Genomic DNA, 14422 nt, shown 5'->3' with positions numbered 1-14422 from the left:
CTGACCCCGGGAGTCGGCGAAGCAAGCAACTGAGAAGATAGTTGTTCAACCGAGTGACAGAACTTATTTGTGTATTTAGTTAACACTTTGATGCGTAAAATAAAGGCGAAAGAATTACGATCTCCTGTCATTCCCGTGAGGAAATAAAGTCACTGTGTCTGCAGAATGCCGCTACACTCTTGGTTTACAACTTTGAAGGAGGGGAACGGACCGTCCAACGGGACGGGAGAGGAGGGAGAGCAAGGAAAGGGGGGAGAGCAAGGATAAGAGGGAGAGCAAGGAGAGGAGGGGAGAGCAAGGAGCGGAGGGAGAGCAAGGAGAGGAGGGGAGAGCAAGGAGCGCAGGGTCGTTGCGGACTCACGCTGTGACCGCTGGTGGGCGCGTGCTCACCTGTGTGTCTGATCATGATGTTTGTGTAGGTGACTCGGGTATTTTGAACCTTACAGTCTCCTTGATTCTTAAGTGTCAGCCACAAACTCATCATGCCAACTGAAGGGCTCTTATAGAGCACATCGGTGTCGATGTTGCCGACATCCTTGCTCTATCTCACTATTGACTGTCAACGTGGGAGCGGTGAGCATGGACGGCGTTGATGACGCTCAACCGACGCCAATTTGGGCTCCATCGACGGCAGCACAGGCATCGGCTAGCTCCACGGCCGCTCCCACCTTTGCACCTCCAACTACAACACTCGTCGTCAACTCTAGACACCACCCGTAAACCCAAGAGTGGCTTGGATGGAACACACAGGTAACAAAATCAAACCACCCAAGAACTATATTGAACTATTCCAATGACTTTTAAACTATAACGAGTTGTATTCTAACCTTGTTGGTTTTCTGTGCTATTATGAAAACACTACACTGTACTTGCAAAGTTGAAATTAATGAAGGGTCCTTATGGTGTTACATGCCTCCTGGTTTACTGTGTTAAAAGGACATGGAATAAAAAATGTTGTTGAAATTCAAAACTTTTTAAAGGTGAAACCTATTTATTCTCTTTGTGCCACACAAACATGCGTAACGTTTCCTGGTGCTCTTCATCTCAGTGTTTGTTGAAGTACAAGACATTTTTTGTTTTTCCTGTTGTCATTATCGTGAAATAGCGATAAATCAAAGAATCAGCCAAAGGAAAACCTGTGTTTCAGAGGAACATATTTCCCCTTTCTCACACAGTCTCCCGCCGTGGCTATTAGATTGAATAGCTTGTGTTCCGGACGCTCTTGACAGAGCCCAGGCATCGGCAAACGGACACGCAGGCAGCGGCCTATGCGCGGACACTGAGATTCCTTGGAAGGGAAGGAAGAAGCAACCTTCCTGTGACCACCAACGGTTAGCAACATGAACCGAAAGCAAACACAGAAATAAAAGCTTAAAATAAAAAAATGAGTCCGGGCCTAGTGTTTTGATAAGCAAGAGTCGCTTGTGGTAGCCGGGGCAGCGTCTTCCTGCATGGGCCGAGGTGCTTCATATGGTGCGTTTCCACCGAGCGGTACGGTACGGGTCGGGTCGGTACCCTTTTATTTGTGTCTCCACTGAAAAAAGTACCAAGGTCCGCACCGTACTGTACCACTTTTTGGGTACCCTTCCGTTTGGGTACCTGGCACAGTTGTTTGGTACTAAAGGGTGGAGCTAGACTCTGCAGAACGTTGATTGGTTAAAAGAGTGTCGTCATTTGCGTGTACCGCGAGGGGAAAGACAACACACAAAGCGCCATTTTTAAACTACAACAGCGTCGCAACAATGTCGCCGCGCAGCATTACTTTAACGTGCCACATGTCGAGAAGCAAGAACAGGATAGGCTGCATGTCTCCATTGTTGTTGGCGGTTAGCTTTCAGTTTTCGCGCGATCGATGACGTCAATCTACTTTCCGTCCAATACCACGCCTATCAAGTGACGTTACCACTACTTTCTGGAATACACCACGCCTATCAAGTAAGGGTACTGTTTGCGGTGGAAACGCTCGCCAAATCATGGTTAACAGACCCGACCCGTACCGACTCGACCCGTACCGTACCGTACTGCTCGGTGGAAACGCGCCAATAGTAGTTAGAATAACAAGGAGTGTGGTAATGTGTGGTGGGGGCCATGTGGCTAGAAGTTTGCGTGTCTTCTTGTGCAAGTGTGTAGGTGTCTATTTGTGACACATACAATGCAGGCAGGACCACACAGTCTCTTCTGGTATGTGGGATTTCCAGGTTGAAAATAGGCCCAATGCACTGTGGGAGGAGGGCAGGAACAAACAGTACAGAAACAGGGGGAAAGAAGAGGGGAGTAGGGATTGATGATATGTGTGTTCACAGCAACCAAGGCAGAATTGTCAAATTTCAAGCTGTTTTCAATCCACCCACCTGCCACAGAAAGAGTTTTCTGTGGTGGACTGTATGTGGGGTGTTTGGCGTGACGGATGGAAAGTGGCCAAGTCTGTTTAAAATCCATCGTTAACAAGTGAGATCACAGAGTACAGAGCTGCGCACACACAAGGAGACTTGAGAGGAGACACCCTTGGCAAAACAACGTCCCCTTTTTTCATGCACTTAGTTATGATGGGGCATATTATTTCTTTTATAACATAGGAATTTGTGTACAAAATACATGTCTTCATTTTTATTTTAATGCTTTGTCTATTTGCGACCGTAGATTTCTCCAAATTTCAACCAAACACGTATTGGATAACTTCTGCAGTCACATTAAGACAACATTCCTTACTTCACTAGTTTCTTTTTGTTTTCTCTCAATAACAGCTGATTTTAACACTCACACACTTTCCAGATTCATTCCTTTCTATAATTTGAAAGTTATTACATAGAACTATATGTTCATATGTTAGTATTATGTTGTTATTATTATAAAATATAGTTATTTAGAGCCAAAAAGAATGTTCTATGTTTGTTGACAGTATTTTCTGATTAATGGAGTGACAAAAAGACATTCCATCGGTAAAACCCTCTTATAAGTCAACTAAATTAAACAAGAATTTCGGACCTTACTTTATCGATTGTTCAGGTTTCAGATGTGGAAATGTATGCAAATAGGCTCATATTTTGAAAGATGATGCACCGATTCCATAGTTAAACATTGACTTTCAAAAAAATGTAAGTTATTAAATGGGAAAGTTTCATGAGTGTCAATTAATCAAAATGTTCCTTTAATTAAGGAGAGGGGAGCAATATATGAGACCCGAGAGTTAATCTCCAATAACAGCACGTATATCTTTGAAAGGCACGATATGATTAGCTTTGAAAGACGAGACAGTGTGTACATATTTTTCAATAAATGGTCAATTCTACCGATTTATAGCTTGTATTATTAGCTAATACCTGGTTCCATGATCTCGCAGTGGAGAACATTTGGTCTGGAACCGGACTAGCAGCTCACTAACGCGGAGTGCGTCACCTGTTGCGCCAGGCGGCCCGCGGTCGCGTATCCGTTCGTTTGACTCACCGGCGGCACCGGGCTCCCGCAGCGCAGCGAGGAAAAGGACCGACACAAGTCCCCGCAGAGACAGCGTGCGACGCGGGACATCCATGTTGCTGCGTGCTGCCTTCGGAGAAGATTCTCATTCACGCGGAACGTGGATGTACACCAGTTCTCCAGCGGAGGGTCGAGTGTGACGCGTCCGCTGCGCTGCGCGCTGCTCTCCGCTCGGCTCGGCAGATGGAGACTCAACTGCTGAACCATCCATGCGCGCACTTGCACACCCACAAACGCGCAGACACGTCTCTGACAGGAAACTGTTGGAGGGAGGACTCTCTTTCTGTGTGTGTGTGCGTGTGTGTGTGTGTGTGTGTGTGTGTGTGTGTGTGTGTGTGTGTGGGCGTGTACAACTGACGTTGTGGGTGAACACATCTGTCACATTATGGGGAGCCGCCTTCTTTTCTTGGATAAGAATGCATGTCCCTATAATTGTTGGGGGAAAACTTGGATTACAGTTAGATTCCCTGCAAAGGACTGTAAGTTAATGTAATGTCCTCTGACGTGACGGAAACATATTGCAGAATAACACGATTTGAGCACCTCCATGACCATGAACATGTGTTTTTCTATTTTAAAAGGTTTTCACTGAGGTCCCACTCAGGGCCCTTTGGCCTCTGGTCCGATACCAGGCTAAAATCCAATCTATGTGAAAGCCAAGTGTCTGGACAGTAATCATGGAAGGTTTCACGTTGATGGAGTGAAGATAACCTGCTCTAGAAAAGGCTTGTGTGCAACGATTCTGAGGCCAAAATGGATAGAGCTTAAAATGACAGTCATGAGTGACGATTGGCTGAGATATTTGGTGATACTCGGCTAAAGAGGGTTACTACTTCAAAGGAACTAGATTTTTTCTGCTGATATTGGTGGCCACTGTGGACAAGCTACCAAAGTCCCCATTAAAAACTTCATCTCATCCTATGACAACAGCCAATTCAGAGCCGGTCATTAATCAAGTTTTGTTTAAAGAAGGAGCAATCTCTAGACACAAATAGACAAAGATACATAAACGTTTTTAGACATGTTTGAAGAGTCAACAAGCTATGTGGTAAATATATGTCTAAAATATTGATTTACTATTGAGAAATAGCTAATGTTCTGGAAGTCACATAAAGGCATCGGTATCCAATTCAGACTGAGATACTGGGGATGGGGGGGGAAGAGAGAAATTCGTCATTGTGACTTGAATTATTGTATTATTGTATAGTAACACAACCATCATTTTTGCACTTGGTTCTTTGGTTACTACCCAGGAGTGTGGGAACCTTTTTGAAAGGAGCTGCTTTTTGTAGTGGTGCACAATACTAGCTTTGATTGCTTAACACTTGTTGATAAGATCTGAGGTTGCACACATTCCAGAAATATTATATTTTTTATTTTCTTCTGTTCTACACACAACATTCTTGTTTTTGTGACACTTTATGTATTTGCAATTTTATTTTCTTCAACTATCCTCATGTTATGCAGCAATAATCTGGATTCTGATGGAATGTAGAAAATATGTTATTCTTGGAAAGACAAGATGTTTTTTTGACAGTTGTTTGTAATCTGTTTGTTTGCATAGGAAGTATTCCAGAAATAAAGACCAAAACTCAGTTTTGTTCAAACCCTGTCTGTTTTTAGGCAAAATTCACATAAACCTCGAATGCATTCTGAAGCCTCCAAACATCATACATCCCAGTTTAAGGACCTTGAGCTGACTCTGAACCATGAGGATGAAAAACACAAAAATGCAAACCAAGGAATTAATCCAACGAAAAACCATTAACCGTTAACCATTAACAAGTGTCCATGTTGGTTTCACCCGTTCTGCGTAAGGCGGTTCCTCTGAAGTCCTCTGGACTATTGAGTGAGGAGCAATTTGCTTGAGGGGTTTCACAATTTTGGACAATTGGACACATATGGGATGGACTTTCTGCCGCCATGTTGGCTGAGAGAGACAATTAACAGAACATTTGCTTGAGGTTTGTGTGTTGTCTGCTCTGCTTCTTTATCTCAATAAATATTAACAGATACACAATGTTTTTTGATTGGGGGACAAACTCGTCCACGTAGTCTCCTCTACATTTGGCCTCTTAGCCAAATTAGAATTGATGCGTTGAAGGCTCTTGCCTCATGATAAACGGATGTTGTCGCCTAGTTTCAGGTGCACTTTTCCCTCTATCATGTCTTCTCCTTCTCACTGGTGCTCGGTGTGCTTAGTGTTGTTAAACTGGACTGTAATATAGACGTTAGCAAATGTGTTAAGCGCCACATATGTTTAATAATTTAGATTTCAGTGTCAAATCAATTATCAAGGGAGGGGATTCTAACATGGAGATAATTATTCTAAGGCGATGTTAAGTGATGAATGCTCTCAGCTGTGGCTGAGCTTGCCAAGAAAGCCATCAGCACACTCCTCTTTTTCCCCAAACGTCAACGCACAATGAAACTTTGCCAGTCATGGTTTTAGAGTCCTCGTGTCATGAGTGACATCACGACAAAATGCAAGTCTCTGTCCAAAGGGATTCCCCAACATGAAGCAGTGAGAACTTGGGGAGGGATTAATGCGAGCATGCTCCAGTTGATCAGACGGATTAGAGGAGTATCACAGGCTCTGCTTCTGTAATGCTCTTTGTTGTTCATGCTGTATTGTGTTACATGGCATACAAGAGACGTTGATGGCACTTTCCCCTTCTGTCCGTGTGAAACTTCTGTTTCTGACCACAAGGCTGATGCAGAAAACAAATAATGAAAAAGAAGAAGCAGAAGTTTGTCTGAGTGGCGGCTGAGTTAAAGCCTGTATGAAACGTTTTTTTGGTGTCTTTTACGCTGTTTGTTATTATGCAGAATTACACAGCAACCCACACACTTACACCTACTATAAACAACACATTTGTCAAAAATCACAGACGGAACCCCTGAGTGAGTCCAACCTCTCTCTCTCTCTCTCTCTCTTTTGCATTCCTATTGTTACAATCACTTGTCACCATGACAACCTGCACAAAAAGCAAGTGACGTGCTAAACTCTTTATTTAAGGCACATTGCTGTATGTTAGCAGCTAAGGCAAACACGCTGGCTCTATTGGGAGTCAGCTTGTAAACTCTCGGCACACCGATGTTAAATCCCAGTACTTTAACTGTCAGACTACAGTTAGCCCATCTGCACAGTGGTATGGGGCAGTTATAATATGTGCGTGTTTGGGTGCCAGCTCCTGGAAGTTCAGCAGACTCCCGTATGGAATGTTGAGAACAGCTGTGGACATGAGTGAAAGAATTTACACAGAAACCTAACCTTTCTCTCTCACACACACACACACACACACACACACACACACACACACACACACACACACACACACACACACACACACACAGCAGCTTCAGTCCGTGCAAATAATAAATGTCTATTAATTTAGTCTCCTCTGCACATGTCTTAATGTCATGCTGTAAAAAAAACACTAGCATGAAAAAGCCTGCAAAGAGGAGCTCACAGATGACTTCCTCTTCTGCTTTGCCCCCCAGTAGAATCCAAAAAACAATCACATGTATATGATTCTCTTCAGTTCTATTGTCAATGGAGGAGGAAGGTCCTCCCGAATGTCTTTTTGCACAGAACCCACAACGTGTTGCAGACACTGTGACGTACTAATACATAAAAAGATGAACTGCTTTGTAGAAGAATCATTCTCTTTCCCTCTGGTATGCAAGTCCAGACATGTTGCCATGTTGCTTTTTACCAGTTTGTCTTCACCCTCTAGAGGACAGGAAGCAGGTGGGGTTTCCAACAAAACTGCCCGGAAAAAACCCTCCAAACATGTGCGAGGTCATCGCGCTCAGCTCCAGTCCCGTGTGTTCCTAACTTCAAGATCCTGTAATAAGGCTCCATAGCTCTGTCTCCACCACCATTTTCTACATTAGCTCACACAAACAAGTAATTGTATCACCCTTTAATTAACACATCTTGAGGCGATTAGTAGACGACAAATGGGGCCTACGGAAAGGGGCGCGTACGTAAACCACCCAGCCTTTCTCGCGCGCACACACGTTCCCACAGCTAATTGAAAGCAGCCGCTTGCAGCCCGCTACATTGCAGGGTGTGTGTGTGTGTGTGTGTGTATCTGTCCACCTGTTATCCCATGGAGTGAGGAAAGGCTAATGTTGCAACACATGTTGCAACACACGGACATCGAATAAGCAGGAGACGAAGCAACAAGAGAGATATGAGCAAATAGATGGGCAAGTTGTTGAGATAACCATGACCATCAACCAGCCACATACTGTAGAAAACATGACGTGGTCATCTTATGTGACAACAGTAGAAGCTTGTTACTAATTCATATCAGGTATTTTTTTTTCGCTTGTCTGTCCATTGTTCGCCGCGCTGTTTTGAGTCCAGCAACAATACACTGTCCATCGGGAAAGGGGTCATGCATTTCACAGTGGCCCCAGTAGAAACCCAAGACCCTTTTTATCATATTCTCACTCAGCAGTTCTTAATGCCTGGGGAAGTACCCCTCCGCCCCAGCCCTAATTCCTCGCCCACCCAGTGGTATTTTCCACCTAGCAGTGCTGAGGAAGGAGCATTGTTCAGTCAGAGAACTCTCCCAGGGAAATATAAAAAGGGATTGTGCTCTGTTTAACTTGGTTTTCTAAAAATTCATAAATCCAAATATCCAACACGAATGTGTTTTGCGGCCCTGCATTTATTAGAAAATGAGATACATTTTGTGACAGGTCAAGATTTTGGTACCAGAGTGAAGGCCCAAATGTCTCCACAACTTCCATGCTCACGAGCATATCCAGTTAAAATTGCGGCATTCGACTGAGACGCCGATGTTTCAGGTCAGTAAGTCCCCATAATAGGAATCATCCTCTGGGGACCATGCATATCAATGTTGATTCATGGTAGTTTAGGGATTTCTTTAGTATTTGGAACAGATTTAGAATGTGAACCTTATGATAAAAAGTACCTGTGTATGGGAGTATATTTTGGTCTGTTCCGTAGACTGTATATCAAAAGGGGATGTAGACATCATGACGTTACTCATTGGTTTGTGGACAGACCTTTTAAAGCCTCAAGTTAGTTTTTTATGCTTTCGCCATCTTGGATTTTGGACATTACTTTGTTGTTGTTTTTTAATGGAAGTCACCGTATTTGGATTGCGGAGGAGATGCGATGAGACGGCATATACAGCCATGGTTGTGGCAGCACAGAGCCCGTCCTAGAGCAGACTCCACTTTATGCACTATTTGTCTCTAGATGGGACCAGGCGGATATCTCCAGTTCTGTTGATTGGGTAAAAGTCACTGAGAAGATGGTTAAACTTGAGGCCTTCAAACGACCACAAACCATTGGGCGATGTCCAATGACTACATCCACTACTTATGTCAGTAGTGTCTGAGTAATGTACTGTACACATCAAGAAAAAGGCACATTCTAATGGTAGGAAAACAATAAACGGTCACCACTGTGTGGAGCTGAGCTCAGTCCCATGAGGCAAGAGGAAGTAGAGACCTGGAGTGGATCACAAGGACCCCCATGTCCCTCCTAGCTAAACATAGACTCATGGCTGACGCATGGGGACAATGCGTTGCAGGTGTCTTTGAGAGGCCTGTCTGCGCCGCTGAAGGGAAACGTCTGCTCACTGTAATCCAGCAGCTGTCTCCGAAGAAACCCTTTGGATCACTGTGTCTTCCTCCTGGGATTTCTGCAGGATCAGAGCGAGCCATCAGTTCAGCGGATACAAGGAGCTAATGCAGGACGTGTCAGGAAGAGTTTCTTTTGTGCTAATGAACACACACACAAAATCAACCACATCAAATAAAATCCTGTTTAATTATATATTTTTTAAAGCTTTAACCATCATTCTCATCTATAATGATAGCACTCTCGCCCACGTAATTGCTGAGATGAAGGAACGTGGCAACCTCACAGAGAAGAGCCACACACGGCTTATACAAACCCAAAGATTAACCAAAGTGATCTGAAAAGGAACCTTAGAATGAACAAATATGACCTGGAATGTGTTCTGTGAACATAATCACAGTGTCAAAGATAAAGTAAACATAATTAAATTGGCTTATTTACAAGCCAACTAACCTGATGCTGTCGTAGTTTTAGAAGGTTTTTAGCCATCATATTCTCTTATATTTATAATTAATATTAATGGGCATTTTACAGAATTGAAATTATTATTATATAAACCGGTAGTAAACACAGCGACAGCAACTAGGATCAAAGTTGACAGATGGTTTCTCTTCAAACTTTGATGGATATTTACAACAGATAATTACGGTATTAATGTTCATCGCTCCCTGATGTGAAATCCTTTTGTGTCACAGCTTGCGATTCTTCTCTCGCCAAACCGTTTTTTGGCAATATTGTTGCATTCCAAGATCTCACCCATTATGTTAGCAAGCAGTGTTGTAATATCCAATAGGTACTTATAAAAATGAAACCGAAGTTGTAATAAATCACATGCTAATCGAATATAGCCTTACTGTGTGTAAGGCTATGTCTGGGCAGAAGTTATGAGGACTTCTTGGTGGCTCAAAAGCTGTTCGTGCTCTTGTAGGTTGTATGAAAGGGGGTAGAAGAAGTTTTCCTTCTTGGGGAGCTGCTCGGGCCGGAAGTGAGGACTGGAGGAGCCGGACCTCTCTGGAGCAGCTAGAACATGGTTTGGGTTGGAGAGGCCTGAATCCTTAATCCTCTCATCGACGCAAGTCGATTTGGAAAAATGGATCTGAGGAGATCCTACAGTCTTAACCTTTAACCAGCAAGAGCCCGTCTGGAAAGAAAGTTTGCAGAGAGGGAGCTCACAGTCCACAGCGGTCGGCCTGTGGTGTCTCTGGCTTAACCAATCAGATCTCAGGGCTGTTTCACCAAGAGAGAGAATTCACACCTTACTGCAGCAGAAATGTATTTGAAAGTCAGCCTTGGTGTTATGCTATGGTTAGTTTCAGTTAGTTGTTGCTTTAAAAAAAAGTTGAATATATACCAAGCTGCATATGACATGTAAAGAACTTAACATGCAGTAAAAAAGTCTGGATTTCACAATGTGAAATTGTGAAATTGTGAAATAGGCTATATGCTTTTTACACTCTAATATAGAGGTTGTTTGAATTTCATTGTCGTCTTTGAAGATTTTAATCACCCTGAAAGAATTGATGTTAAAACAATACAAAGACCAGAGCAAGTCTCTGTGTTTGCCAACCAGCCAACAAATAATGAAAACCTTTGCACTGGACCGAGCCGTTTGCAGACATGGGCCAACCCAATTGCTGTGTGTGTGTGTGTGTGTGTGTTTGTAAGAGACCCAACACTGAACTCTAAGGTTTCCCTGGGAGTTTGTACTTTTCTTCCTACTTCCTCGGGCCCGGTGACCCCGTGCAGGTTTGTCACCAATGATTTATAACCACCACGTTGTCCTTATCTCTGTAACGTATGCGGGAAGCCAGGAGTAATGAGAGCAGAGGAACAAACAAGGGCTGATAAGAGTGGGCGGAGGAGCGTGTGGCGTGTCTGTGCGCGTGCGCTATGCATTGATGTGTGTCAGGGGGCGAGAGGGAGCCCGGTCGCCAAAACAATGGAGAGTGCCGCTCTGCACCTACAGCATCGACCTGCTCCGTCTCACGCACAAGCATCTTCACCGTCGCGCAGCCCATCCACAACACACAAAGCCATTTACGGGTCACACTTGCGTGCAAAATTCAGGAGCAGTGTTGTTATTATATTCCCTCTGAACACAACAGAACTTGTGTGTAATATTCTGCGTGTATTTACGTGAAAAACAGGAGGAATGCCCAAAGCAAATGGCAATACAAGGGAATAAGGCTTTATTGTAACGAAAGAAGAAAAAGAAGGTTTGAAATAGAATTAGCAATGATAATAACCTCTCCTCTTTTCAACTCCTTCCGCATTTCCTCTTCAACTCCATGTTAACACAATCTGGGTTTTCCTGGCACGGATGCAGGAAAGACAGACGTCAGCGGCAACAGAGCGAGGCGTTGTTGGGAAAGGCCGCGAGGAGGGCGGGGCTTTTATTGGGATGGAGAGACCGATTAGAGTATTTAGTGCCAAGACACCACATCGCTGGTGACACGTGAGCGAAAGGCTATTATCATTAAGTCTAATGGATGAAATATGCGTGGTCTGTCCAAACAGGTTTTGCTCATTCCAGGGAAAGAGCTGGATGGAGGTGGAAGTTGAGGGTGAGGAGTGAGAGAGACGAGGTCCAGGGAACGGAGGCCCTCATTTGGCAAAGACGAGACAGGGGGGTCACATTTAAGCCACGCAAACTACAGGAATCCCTGTGTGTTTGATTTTGACAAATTGTTGACATAATCATGAGTTGGGATACGTACGCTCCATCGGTCATTGATACTGGGTGCTTCTGGTAATCTTCCCTGCAGATTTCCGATAAAAGGCGTAAGAGCGGGAATGCAATGTGCCCCCCCCCCCCCCCCTCCCAGCAGAAAGTTATGTTTGACAATGAAGTAAACGGAAATATTGTGCAATTTCCCTTCTGGGCTCCGTGTAAGATCTGAGAATGATTAGGGTTGTGATTGTGGTTGTTACTTTTATTTCGTAAACTCCAGTCAAGGATTATTAAGCTTGTTGGAATGCGTCTTCAACCAGATGTCGAGTTTGCTTCTCAGGACACAACCGGGAGGACCATTACGGGGAACTCCATCAACGGCCGGGAAATGACACCGAGATTACTGTAAGATCTCACATTTGTTTTTGTGCAATGAGAGTCGGAGCTCCTGCACTCCTCCGCCCTCCCTCGGGCCCCTCCTGATGTCCGAGGTGCACCACAGACACACACCGCTCAGCCTACCTTTCACCTCGGATGTTTTCAGTCCTGATAAGAGGGAAATACAATGCCAGCAACCCTAACCTTCACTAATACTTATTACAATGATTATTTCCCCAGTCGATCGCTCAGACAAGGTTTTTGTTGTAGTGGACTGTTGCTTCACTGCGCTGTAATGTTTAAACATGTAATTAATCCCATATAATGCTTAAATAGAATGAGTAGTACATAAAGGCCTGTGTAGTCTGGATGTTTGCTGGTCTGTAAGTAAAATAGGCCAAAATGGGAAAATTACCACAATAGTGAAAGTCCCAGTGTGATGTCAGTGTGTGATACAACTACTAACTTCAGATTTCTGTTTTATTCCCATAGTGTCCTTTAGGCTAGTGTGGGATAATCTAGTTGGACTGTGGGTCATTTGCAAGAAAAGGGTTTTTTTTATTCACAGGGGCCTTTTAAAATCAGACGTCAGGGCTGGATTTGGCCCGTAGGTTGTAGTTTGGCTCCCTTTAAAAACAAGTGATCATAAATAAGAGGCAATTATAGAATGTACAAAAAAGTCCTCGTGACTTCATCCGTTGGTGGATCGAGTTCGGTGATTTGTCTGTCGCCATCTTGTACTGTGATCTTCATCTAGTTGTTGTTTTTGCAATCAATTGACAGAAGTGACACAGTGACCAAGTGAAGTCACACCTCGGTGAGCCGGCCCTAAAGCACACCCTGCTTTTGGTCTATTGACTCTAAATGGGACCATGATTTACCAAATGAACATCACGCTGTATTGAGAATGAATATCCAAGCGGAATATGCCGCGTGTGCATGTAAACGTGGGCACGCGATACGAAAGGTGTCTAGTTTTGTGGGAAAAGTTTTTTCTTTTTTAAAGGTGTATCTCCTTTTGTCACGGTTTGGCTTCGCTTCCTGTTTTAGTTTGAAGTTTCATGTCTCTTGTGGTCCTGGGTTAACTTCACTTCCTGCCTTGTCTTGTGATTGCGTGATTGATTCCACCTGTGTCCAATCACCTGCACCTCCCTTGTGTATTTAAGCCCTGTGTGCCAGTTGTCCTTGGTCGCGTCATTGTCCATGTCAGTCCTCGTTGGTGCACGTTCTGCTTGAGTTTTGTTTGAATAAATTGCACTTTGTCGGAAGACCCTGCGTCTGAGTCCTGCCTGCCTGCCTGCCTTCAACCTGCACCAGCCGATCCTGACAGAATGACGCGACCATGGAAGGACTCAGCAGGGTTCGATTGGGTACACCCAATATTGGGAGCCCGAGTCACCTTTGCGGGTTGCCGCAGGAATCCAAAGGTGGTTCGGCGGGGCGCTTGCCCCCCAGCCACTCACGAGCCCTGGTTCCCGGACCTTGAGACCCGACAGCGGCGGCGCCGTCCAAACCGTCCGTCTCCGCCCGTCCTGGTTCCAAGACCCCCGTTTCAGCCCGAGTGGGCCCCAAGACGCCCGTTTCAGCCCGAGTGTGCCCCAAGACGCCCGTCTCCGCCCGAGTGGGCCCCAAGACGCCCGTCTCCGCCCGAGTGGGCCCCAAGACGCCCGTCTCCGCCCGAGTGGGCCCCAAGACGCCCGTCTCCGCCCGAGTGGGCCCCGAGACGCCCGTCTCCGCCCGAGTGGGCCCCGAGACGCCCGTCTCCGCCCGAGGGGGCGCCGAGACGCCCGTCAGCGCCCGTTCCTGCGCCGAGACGCCCGTCAGCGCCCGTACCGGCCCCCAGAGTCCAGTCTCCGCCCGTTCCGGCCCCCAGAGTCCAGTCTCCGCCCGTTCCGGCCCCCAGAGTCCAGTCTCCGCCCGTTCCGGCCCCCAGAGTCCAGTCTCCTGGCCCGTCCCCACGGCCCCTGATCGTGCCCCCTCCCTCCCATCCCTTGGTCCTCTCCCCCCCACCCCTGGGGGCCGTCTGGGATCCGGCCCTTGAGGGGGGGGTGGGGTCAGGGGTTGGGCCGCCGCAGCCGCATTGCTCGGCGCCCCCCGCCACGACGACGCCGGAGCCGCACTGCTCGGCGCCCTCCGCCACGACGACGCCGGAGCCGCACTGCTCGGCGCCCCCCGCCACGACGACGCCGCAGCCGCACTGCTCGGCGCCCCCCGCCACGACGACGCCGGAGCCGCACTGCTCGGCGCCCCCCTCCACGACGACGCCGCAG

At 46.0% G+C, this 14422-nt stretch overlaps 1 protein-coding gene across 1 annotated transcript in view; it reads right to left on the bottom strand.

The window, feature by feature from the left end:
* The window catches only part of tgfbr2b (transforming growth factor beta receptor 2b), a 31052-nt gene extending 27305 nt beyond the window's left edge, over nucleotides 1-3747 (bottom strand). The window contains exon 1 of the mRNA XM_037454200.2: nucleotides 3445-3747. Coding sequence (XP_037310097.2) covers nucleotides 3445-3529 — 85 coding nt within the window. The 5' untranslated portion in view covers nucleotides 3530-3747. The remainder of the gene's footprint in view (nucleotides 1-3444) is intronic.
* Nucleotides 3748-14422: the final 10675 nt, after the last annotated feature.

The sequence above is a fragment of the Pungitius pungitius genome, chromosome 11 (assembly GCF_949316345.1).
Source record: "Pungitius pungitius chromosome 11, fPunPun2.1, whole genome shotgun sequence".
Lineage (NCBI taxonomy): Eukaryota > Metazoa > Chordata > Actinopteri > Perciformes > Gasterosteidae > Pungitius > Pungitius pungitius.
This window is presented reverse-complemented; position numbering and strand designations above follow the sequence as displayed.